This window comes from Petaurus breviceps, unplaced genomic scaffold, assembly GCF_028583685.1.
Source record: "Petaurus breviceps papuanus isolate PSGF00001 unplaced genomic scaffold, PetGlider_PUasm1.0 208, whole genome shotgun sequence".
Classification (NCBI taxonomy): domain Eukaryota; kingdom Metazoa; phylum Chordata; class Mammalia; order Diprotodontia; family Petauridae; genus Petaurus; species Petaurus breviceps.
In genome coordinates, this window is record NW_027185852.1 from 28837592 (window position 1) to 28847407 (window position 9816).

The window sequence follows — 9816 nt, forward strand, 5'->3', positions numbered from 1 at the left end:
CAGTTTTGACCTTGGACAGGTCCCTTACTTTCTCTGGGTCTCAGTTTTACCATCTGTAAGATTGAAGGGGTTAGAAGAAATGATCTCTAAGATCCCTTCCAACTCTGACACTCCAGAATTTTGTCTGAGACACAAGGTGTGACTTTGTCACTACTACCTGCTCTGGAAAATTAACCAAGAAAAGCACAGCTTTCTCAGGATTGGCCATTTTTTTCTCCTGCTCAGGTCTCCTTTCCTGATGGTACAGTCACACCAGAGGCTAGGTTTTCAAGGGGTAGGATGGGGTGGGCTGGGCTAGTGACCCTGGCTGGGGGGAATGGGAGTAGGTTGGAAGGAGAGGAGAATTAAAAAAAATAGCATAAGTATAAACAAAATGAAACTTAACAGTTTGGGGTAGGGGCACCAACACAGGCAGGTAAGGACCACATTTGCCATTATGGGGAAACTGAGGAAGTAAGTGGTAAGGTGGGTTAGTAAGAGGAGAATAGAATGAAGGAGACAGACCAAGGGGGGAAACAGCTGAGAAAAACAGAGGGAAGGATAGAACTTGGAGAAACAGAGAAGAAAGAACTGTCCAAGAGAGGAGTGAGCTGCCTGGAGGTAGTGAATTCCCTCTTCCTGGAGGTCTTCAAGCAAAGGTGGCATGACCAAAGCGGCTTTGGAGCCAAAAAATCCTCCTCCCGTCCATATGGTAGTCTGACTCCTTCAGTCCCTTCCAGCTCTGAGAGTCTACGACTGAGAAAAAAAAGAAGGTCGAGGCAGAGATAGAGGAAGAGAAATAGGGAGATAAAGAGACAGAAAGGCGGGAGAGAAACAGACGTGGGCAGGGAGAGAAAAGGAAAGGAGTGAAGGCAGAAAAAGGAGGCGAGGGTGGGACCGAGTTGCTTGATGCCAGGTGGACGTGACTGTGGGACCTTAGCAGTGGACAGAAAGGACCCGAAGAGAGGATCAAGAGTGGGGCAGACACCACACCGAGACACAGCGGAGAAGATAGACAGAGTCCGAGGGACGTAGAGCCAAAGTTGGGGAATGACGGGGAGGCGGGCAAAGGAAGCGGGAGAGGAATGGCAGTAGGGGTGGGGAAACTGAAAATATAGCTTTATAGATTTATATTTATATCACATTCCACACATCCAGTTACGAAGGGAGGGAGTTGGGATCAAGGTAGGAGGCTGTTGCTGCCTGCTCCTCTAGGACTGTCAGGGGTGGAGAGTGAGGGAAGGCCAGTTCAAAGGGGAAAGAGAGATGTCCTTCCCTCTACCCCACACCAGCTTCCTCCCAGGGCCATGCAGGGATGCAGCAGGTGTAGACTTCACACACACCCCCGCCCCCCACGGCAAGGAGGCAGGGGTTGCCCTGACGCGGGAGGTGGCAACGCCAGGAAGGAATGGGGGCGGGGGGGGAGGGGACTGCCTCCCCAGGCTGCATCTAGGGTGGGGGGTGAGAAGGGGACCGCCCTGCCCCTGAGGGTACGTCTCTTCTGGACCATAATGAGGTCCGCGGAACCACCTGTGAAGAGACGGACGGGGAAAGGTTGGTCGGCTTGCCCCGGAGAGGGGCAAGGGCCGGTTAGGGGTGGGGTGGGGGGAGAGCAGGGAATGGGCCAGGGCGGAACGTCTGCCTTCCTGGGGACACGCCGCTCAGTTGGGCAGCGTGTCCAGTCCCAGGGAGGCCGCGTGCTGCTTGGCCCGGAGCCGCAGGCTTTCGATGCTGCTGGTCTTACTGTTCAGCGCGGCCGAAGCGGCGGCTGCTGCTGCGGCCGCAGCGGCTGGGGGCGGTGGCGGCGGGGGACCAAGGCCGCCTGGGGCCCCTGGAAGCAGCGGGGAGCCCCACACTCCCGGGTGGGCCGCGGCAGCCGCGGCTGACAGCGACTGGTAGTAGGACTGGCAGTGGAGGGAGCCCAACGGTGCCATGTTGACGCCCAGGTAGGGCACGGCAGCGGCGGCGGCGGCGGCTGCGGCTGCGGCGGCTGCAGCTGGGGGCGGAGGGCCTCCCACCTCGAAGGACGAGTAATGCACCAGGTTGTTGGTGGCCGCCATGTGCTGGCGGAACTGCTCCTGCAGGCGGAAGAGGCTGAGCGGCGAGGATGAGTAGGAGTGTGAGGGCCCCAGGATGCTGCCACCGCCCCCGCCGGCCCCAGAGCCCGAGGTCTGCGGCGGCAGGGGGCCTGAGGCTGTGCCTCCCGGTGAGTCTGCAAGAACAGCCGTGGGGGAGGCCCGTTAGACACCACGCAGAAGCTTCCACGGCTGAACACCTGAAAACTTCCCCCTTCCCTCCGCCCGGCTGGCTCCCCGATGCCTTTCCAAAGTAAGAGGCAGATCGATTGCCTCCAGGGTCTGCAGAGACAGGATCCTGGGCTGAGAGGGGTGTGGGGAGGGGCGGCGGGAGGGATACACTAGCGGCTTTTCCTCTGACTCCTTCGACATAGTATTCACCCGAAAAAGTCTTCTCTGCTACATTATTTCCAAGATAGTCTCCCTATATAGTTTCCCTTAATACATCGTCCAGCACCGTGTCTCCCAGATTGTCTCCCTGATACATTGTTTCTTCTAAGTAACGTTTCCTCTAAGCAATGATCTTCTCTGTTACATTTTTCCACTGCAAGATACTCTGTCTACTCCGATCCACCGTCTCATCTAATAGCGATACGTTCTTTCCTTCAATACACTGTTTTCTCGAATAGCCTGCCTGCCTTCTCTGATACATTGTCTTTGCCAATAGCCCGTTTCCTCTGACAGACAAACTGTCTTTTCAAACACAGTGCCTCCTCTGATAACTTTCTCCCCTGAGAAAGTGTATTCCTCCTCCCCACTCACCAAAGAAAAACAATGTCTACCCTGATAAATAGTCCTGTCCCGATGCACTGTCTGCTTTGATAGCTTGTCTCCCCTGATACATTGTGGGCTGTCATAGGTCGTCTCCTCCAACACCATCCCAGGTTCTCTCATTCATTTTTCCCTCTCATACAGTTTCCTCTGACACCCCCATGTTCTCTGATATTCTATATACTCTCATATACAGTTTCTCCTTATACGAAGATAATTCTTCCAATGTCCACTATATTCTCTGATTCACCCTCCCCTCTGATGCTGCCTCCCCAACAGCGGGCTTCACACACTCTAGGACCATCTCAGCACCTCCTACATAGACCCCGGGCAGCATCTCTCTCAAATGGGGACCTTCTGCCCCGCCCCACCCCCGCCCTGGGGCCTCACCTGCTTTGGGGCTGCTCCTCTTGCAGCCGAAGCCCTTGCCCTCCAGGCCTGGACTCTTCTCAGTCTTGCGTTGTTCAATGGCTCCCCGAGCTTCCTCCTCCTCCTCCTCCCGATCAGCCTGGTCCTCAGGGGCTGACTCACCAGCAGATTGCTCAGACAGGGTTAGGTGTAACTCCGTGGAGGGTTCGCCAGGCAGAGCACAAGACTGCTCAGACTCAGGCAGGACAGGAGCCTGGCCATCTGGGTTGGGGACTTCAGCTTTGCCCTCCCCGTGCCCGCCTTCAGCCTCTTTCTGCTTCTGAAGCTGCTCCTTCTGCAGGCTCCGCTGCTTCTTACGGAACTTGGCCCTTCGGTTCTTGAACCACACCTTGCAGGGGAGAGGAAGGGAGAGAAGAGAGAGTAGAGGTGAGCAGGCCTTGGGGAGGAGAATGGAAGTGAGAGCAGAGACTGGAGAGAGACAGAATGGGATCTAGAAAGTCGGAATCAGGACACAGTAGGGGAGACCTAGGCAGAGAGGAAGAGCATCTCTCACAGCCCTTTCCTAGATCGACCCCTCCTCCTCCTGCCCTGCTCCACACCCACATTCCGCTCACCCAGCCGTCTCTACTCTGCACCCTCTCCACCTTAATAAAGCTGGAAGTTTGGTCTTGGCTATTTCGCTCCTGCAGATGGGAGACCAGCCTGGGTCCTGGCTGCAATACCAGGGGAGCTGGCGAAGGGGAGGAAGGAGACAGGCCGAGGGTGGGAAGGCGTAGGGGGTGGGGATATCGAGTCTTGCCTGCACTCGGGCCTCTGGCAGATTGGTGCACATGGCCAGCCTCTCCCGCATCACCACATCCGGATAGTGGGTCTTCTGAAAGGTCTTCTCCAGGGCCTCGAGCTGCTGGGCAGTGAAGGCAGTGCGACTGCGGCGCTGCTTTCGGTGCTGAGAGCCATAGCGGGCCTCCAAGATGATGTCTTGAAATGTACAGCCGTTGGAGGGCAAGCAGAGGGGGCCCATTTAATTATGGGAATTAGGGAGGAGTACATATATACACAGCAAACACAAGACTGCCTGCCTCCTAGTCCCAAGACTCAGCCCTCCAGAAACTTAGAATCACAGTCTTGAAGCTGGAAGAGATACCAGGCATTGTCCAGGCTAATGCAGTCCAGGACAGGAACCCTCTCCACAGCCTTCCTAACAGAATAACCCTCTAGATTCTAATGGAAGCCTGATGGTAGTAATGAGGAGCTCACTACCACCTGAAAGAACCCCTTTGGTTTGGACTCTATACTATCTGTATATCATTAAGGAAAACACTTCTGTTTTCAATATCCTCTGTCAAATAAAGGGGTTCAAATCAATTACCTCTAACTGCCCTCCTACTTTAAATCCTATGAACGTATGATCTCCAGTGGCAGAGAATAATATGATCCTGTCAGACCACCCTTTCTGCTTATTGGGACATTCTTCTTGTCTTGGAGAAGAACCATGATAATGGTGGTGATGGTAGTGATCATGGTTATTTAATGCTCTAAGATTTACTAAGTTCTTTACAAACATTATCCTTTTTATCCTCACAACAACCCTGAGAAGCAGATACTATTATCCCCATTTTACAGATGAGGACACAGAGGCAGGCAGAAGTTGTGACTTGCTCCTGCCAAACCTCTTCTCTGGGCTCAAGTTCCTTCAACTTCTCCTCCTGTGGGACTCACCTTCTATCTTCTTACTATTTTGTTTGCTCTCTTATGGATGTATGGTAGCTTATCAATGCCCTTCTGCTAAAATATTTCTTTTTGCTATTCTTAGAATATTTTCCAGGGGGCATATGGCCAGGCAGAGAAGAGGCCACTGCTATCCTTAGCCTTAGCAAATCATCCCTGGATCTGGTTACTACTTAAATTCCAAGTAGTGTCTGCAGTTCTGATGAGACGTTCTGAGAAGAACATTACTGTCCAGGAGAGAGTGTATTAAAATCTCCTCTGGCTGAAGGGCCAAGGGAGCCAATAAAGGTCACTGAATATATGCCGATGACTGCATAGTCACCTGAGAAACTTCCCAGATAAGTAACTTCTTTGCCCTGAGTCTTAACAGCCTGAGCCCTAACTGTCCAAAGACTGGGCCCTGATTGGTTATATACTGATTCCTGTCCCTAGTTACATATTGAGCCCTGACCCTGGTCATAAACTTAACCCTGATACTGTTCCCAGATTTAGCCCTGACTTGGGCAAGTTATCTCATAAAATTTTATTTGGTCATAAGGGGGAACAGGATGAGAGTGGATGGCTCCATGCAACAGTCCCTAACTGCAGAAGCTCCCCACAGAGCTGAGGCAATTGCCAGATCTCCTCCTGAACTGAGATGCTCTGATTCCTACAAGAAGGACAGATGGTTTGTGAAGCAGGAAAACTCAAGGTAGATGTGTAAGGATGAGGGGACTGGAGAGACAGATAGGGGGCTCAGCTGGATCCTCAGGTCTCTTTGCACACATTGCAGATATCATGGCTTCTATCCTCATCCTTTCCCAGAGGACTACTTCATATAAGGGCTCAAAAAGATTGGATATTCCTGGGGCGGCTAGGTGGCACAGTAAATAGAGCACCGACCCTGGAGTCAGGAGTACCTGAGTTCAAATTTGACCTCAGACACTTAACACAAAAACTAGCTGTATGACCTTGAGCAAGTCACAACCCCAACTGCCCTCCAGAAAGCAAAAAAAAAAAAAAAAGATTGGATATTCCTCTGTTTGTGACCTCATCATTGACTCCATCTCCCAGGTTGTAATCTTGGTGATGTATATGACTCCTGCCTCTCCCTCAATTGCCGTATCCAATCAGTGACCAAATTCTGTGAATTCTATTTTGGCCATTTCTCTCCTCCCTATCCCCACCCCACTCTGTTCCCCCAGCTACTTCCTTAGTGCAGACCCTCACTGTCACCCACCTGGCCTGTTTCGATAGGCTCCTAACAGGTCCCCCTGATTCTACTCTCTCCTCCTCCAATCCACCCTTTAGTCTGTTGCCAGACCCATCTTCTGTAGGCACAGAGCTGGTCAGGGCACTCCTTCCTACTAAGCCCGATAGGAGACCCAATTGCCTCCTATCCAGTTTTAACTCATTTGCCTGATATTCAAGGTCTAGCATAACCTTAACTTTCTAGTTGCATCTTAGATTAGTCCCTTCCATGAAAGCTTTGTTCCAATCAAACTGAATTCTCCATTTCCTGAGCAGACCCTATGCTATCATATTTCAGAACCTTTGTTAACCAAAGTTCTCTCTGCCAAGAATGTCTTCCCTCCCCTTTTATCTGTCTATATAGGGCAGGCAGTTGGTAGCACAGTGGACAGAGCACTGGACCTATCCTGCCTCAGATACTTCCTAGCTACCTGACCCTGAGCAAGTCTGTTTGCCTCAGTTTCCTCAACTGTAAAATGGGACTAATAATAGCACCTACCTCGTAAGGTTTTTGTGAGGATCAAATGATATATTTGTAAAATGCTTAGCACAGAACCTACCATAGTAGGCAGTTAATAAATGCTTTCCCCCCTCCTTCTTCACTTGGTGAATCTGTGCCCATACTTTAAAGCTTACCTTCAAATTACTTCCTCCAAAGGTCAAAAGGAGACACAGTCAAGCTGGGCAGTATTGGGGGCACCATATTAGATTTGAAATATATTTTTTAAAACATAAGCTATACTAAGGGCCATTTCCTGTTTCCTGTGTAGTATTCACTTTGCACTCTTCTTTGTGGGGTGCATGTTTGTGGGTGCTTACCAAGTTCATAATAACCAAAAGAATTTTTTTAATTTCTAAAATTTAAAAAAATTAAATTTAAATTTTTTTAATTTAAAATTTTTTTTTAAAAAAAGCAACCCTGTGGGGCACCTGGGTGATGCAGTAGATGGAACACTAGCCCTGGAGTCAGAAGGACCTAAGCTCAAATTTGACCTCAGACACATACTAGCTGTGTGACCCTGGGCAAGTCACTTAACCCCCATTGCCTCCTCATCAGCCATGTTATCCAATAATCCACTGGACACCCTCTCCCAGGAAGCCTTCCTTGATTGCCCCATCTGTAATGACCTTTATCTATAGGGCTAAGATGGTTGTTTTAATCCTCCCTATGCAGCATGATGGAAAGCCCTGAGCTTCATTCTCCTCTTGGCCTGTGAGCTCCATGAGGCCAAGGACTGAGTCAGTTATACTGTGTGGGTCTCTTTGAGCCATGCACACAGTAAGCACTTAATTCATGTTTGTTAAATTTTAAGTCCCAGGAGTGGAACTTTAAGTCAGGGAGCAGCTCTTACCAATTCAAGCCAATTCAACAGGATTAACTGCCCACTGTGTCATAAAGGCACTGACCATAAAAGACAAAAGTGAGACAGTTGTTACCTTTGAGTAATTACTGTCTTCTGGAAGGGGACAAGGATATGACAAGCAAATGGGAGAGCAGGTAAATAATCATTTAAGGACAAAGAGAACTCAGGAAAGAGCTGTCATAGAGGAAGTGGCTTGGGAACTCAACGTTGGAGAAGCTCTGAAGAGGCCAAGTGAGGAAGAAGGGAGTTCTAAGCATGGAGGTCAACAACAGCCTGTTCAAAGGCATGGGGGTGGGAGATGTGACACCAAGTTCAGCCATTAGTAGCAGGCAGGTCATGTTGGAGTCGATGAAGTGATATACAATGAGCCAAGGATGACAGGGCCCTTAGACCTTTCTGCTAGGTTGAGCAGGTGCACTTCATTTTTAGGAGCTCTACTCTTAGAGAAAATCTGGGTGTCATGCAATGGAAGGAAACACCCTGGAGGAGTCTCATACCCAGAAACAGGGTGCCAATTAACCCAATAAACATTGACTGAGTACCTTCTTGGTTCAGAACCCTGGACCCTGTGCTAAAAGGGAGCTAGCTCTGCAAAGTTCAGGTCCCTGATCTCATGGTGTTCCAGTCTAGGAGGAGAACTCAATTTGGGTAACTTGAATCAATAATATCACACAATAAATATACCAGAGAGATATAGTCAGAGGTCTCTGAAAGCTCCTTGGAGGAAGTCCTTCCTAGCAGGAAGGCATCAGGAAGACCAGGGAAGAAGGGACATTTGTGGTGGACTAAGGATCTTAGGATCCCAGATAGAAAGCTGAGAGTCATGGCATCCAGCCCCTTCCTTTTACAAAAGGGGAAACTAAGGCTCACAGAGGTGAGGGAACTTGCCTAAGGTCACCCAGCCAGAAAGTGTCTGAGGCACAAGCTCAGACTGCAAGTTCAACACTAGCTATCTATGCCATGATGTAAAGCATTTAAAGGAATTCCACAGATGGAGAGTGGGAGGAAGAGAATGGTGAGGGAGCAGACCTGTGCCAGCATGCTCTCCTTCCCTCCCTCCCCCACCACACCCAAGTTGATCTTACCAGCCAGCCTCTCTGCCAGGGTGAGGGCATGCACGGAGGGCCGATAGTCAGGCCCATGCTGGGCCTGCTGGGCTGCCTGCTGGTGGAGGTTATACATGGCACTGAGGGAGTTCATGGCATGCAGCGAGTAGCCATTGACACCGTAGTGCTGCATTCCGGCAACCACCTGGAAGAACAGGGAAGCAAAAAGGGACCTGTGAGGACCCCAGAGGCCTCCTGCCCTCTTCTCTCCCTCCTCTCTTCCCCTCTCACCTCCTTCCTTCCACAGTCAGTGACTAAGTGCCTAGTGGGCGAAGAGCCCTGTACCTTAGATAAGACACAGCCTGTGCCTGGCTCACCATCTAGGAAGGGGATACAATGAGCATAAAAAGATACAGATGGAATGGCAGGAAAAAGGCAGACCAGCCAGGGGAGCAGTGAGACCTAGGGCAACTCATTCCCTGAACATGGCCATCTGATACACCCTCTAACCAAATAAAAGAAAAAGAAGATTAACCTCAATTCCAGGGAGAAGGAGAGGAGAGGAAGAAGGGGAAGACAAGGAAGTCCTGGGGTTTATTATCCTTGCTCACTGGGGGCCCCCAAGCCCAATGGTGCCATCTGGGGCAACTCAACCATTGTAATGACACCAGTGACATGAACTTTCCAAGTCTTTCTCATAATTTTACTCTATCTCCACAAAAGCCCCATGGCAGAGACAGGATAGATATTATTCCCATTCTAAGGAGGGGCAAACTGAGGTCCAGAGAATTGACTTGCTCCAAGTATTACATGGAGGCAATGATGGATCTAGGATTCAAACTCTGGTCTCCTTCCTTCCCAGCCAAGGCTTTTGTACAAAGCTTATATCTGTAAAACCAGGGAAGCTAGGCATGCAGGAACCCCAGCTCCTCCCCATGGGGGAATTGCCTAAGCCTGGAGCCCTGTGATATTCATTACCACAATATCCTTATTTTGTGCTAAATTACTCAGGCTTAATCATCTGTTCTGTACCCCCTTAGTCTCATAGGCTTATAGAACATCAGAGGGGGGAGGGCCTTTAGAACAGACAACAGAAGATGTAAGGGGACAGACAGAGGCAGACACACACACACACACACAGAGACAGAGACACAGAGACAAAAAAGACAGAGACAGATGAGACAGAGAGAGACAGAAAGACACAGAGAGACGGACAGGGACAGACAGACTGAGGAATTTGAGAACAAAAGGGGA

At 50.3% G+C, this 9816-nt stretch overlaps 1 protein-coding gene across 2 annotated transcripts; it reads right to left on the minus strand.

The window, feature by feature from the left end:
* Window positions 1-1640: 1640 nt before the first annotated feature.
* Window positions 1641-8764, minus strand: LOC138165211 (diencephalon/mesencephalon homeobox protein 1-like). 2 transcript variants are annotated; one of them, XM_069093332.1, is made up of 5 exons: window positions 8602-8764; window positions 3994-4172; window positions 3216-3582; window positions 1793-2191; window positions 1641-1747 (listed from the first exon to the last, which is right to left on the minus strand). In XM_069093332.1, the coding sequence occupies exons 1-5, from the start codon at window positions 8753-8755 to the stop codon at window positions 1641-1643; spliced, it is 1206 nt and encodes a 401-aa protein (XP_068949433.1). In that variant the 5' UTR covers window positions 8756-8764. The 2 variants fall into 2 exon arrangements, with proteins under 2 accessions (XP_068949433.1, XP_068949432.1); XM_069093331.1 differs by having other exon boundaries at window positions 3994-4189; window positions 8604-8755.
* Window positions 8765-9816: the final 1052 nt, after the last annotated feature.

Bases quoted from the DNA above. Each gene is read 5' to 3' on its own strand.
- LOC138165211 (XM_069093331.1), bottom strand. From the start codon at position 8,755: ATGCAGCACTACGGTGTCAATGGCTACTCGCTGCATGCCATGAACTCC. The intron at 3,583-3,993 runs GCAAGACTCGAT...CTCCCCTGCAAG, and splicing joins TGCCAGAGGCCCGAGTGCAG to GTGTGGTTCAAGAACCGAAG. The intron at 2,192-3,215 runs GTGAGGCCCCAG...CTGTTCTTGCAG, and splicing joins GAGGAGCAGCCCCAAAGCAG to ACTCACCGGGAGGCACAGCC.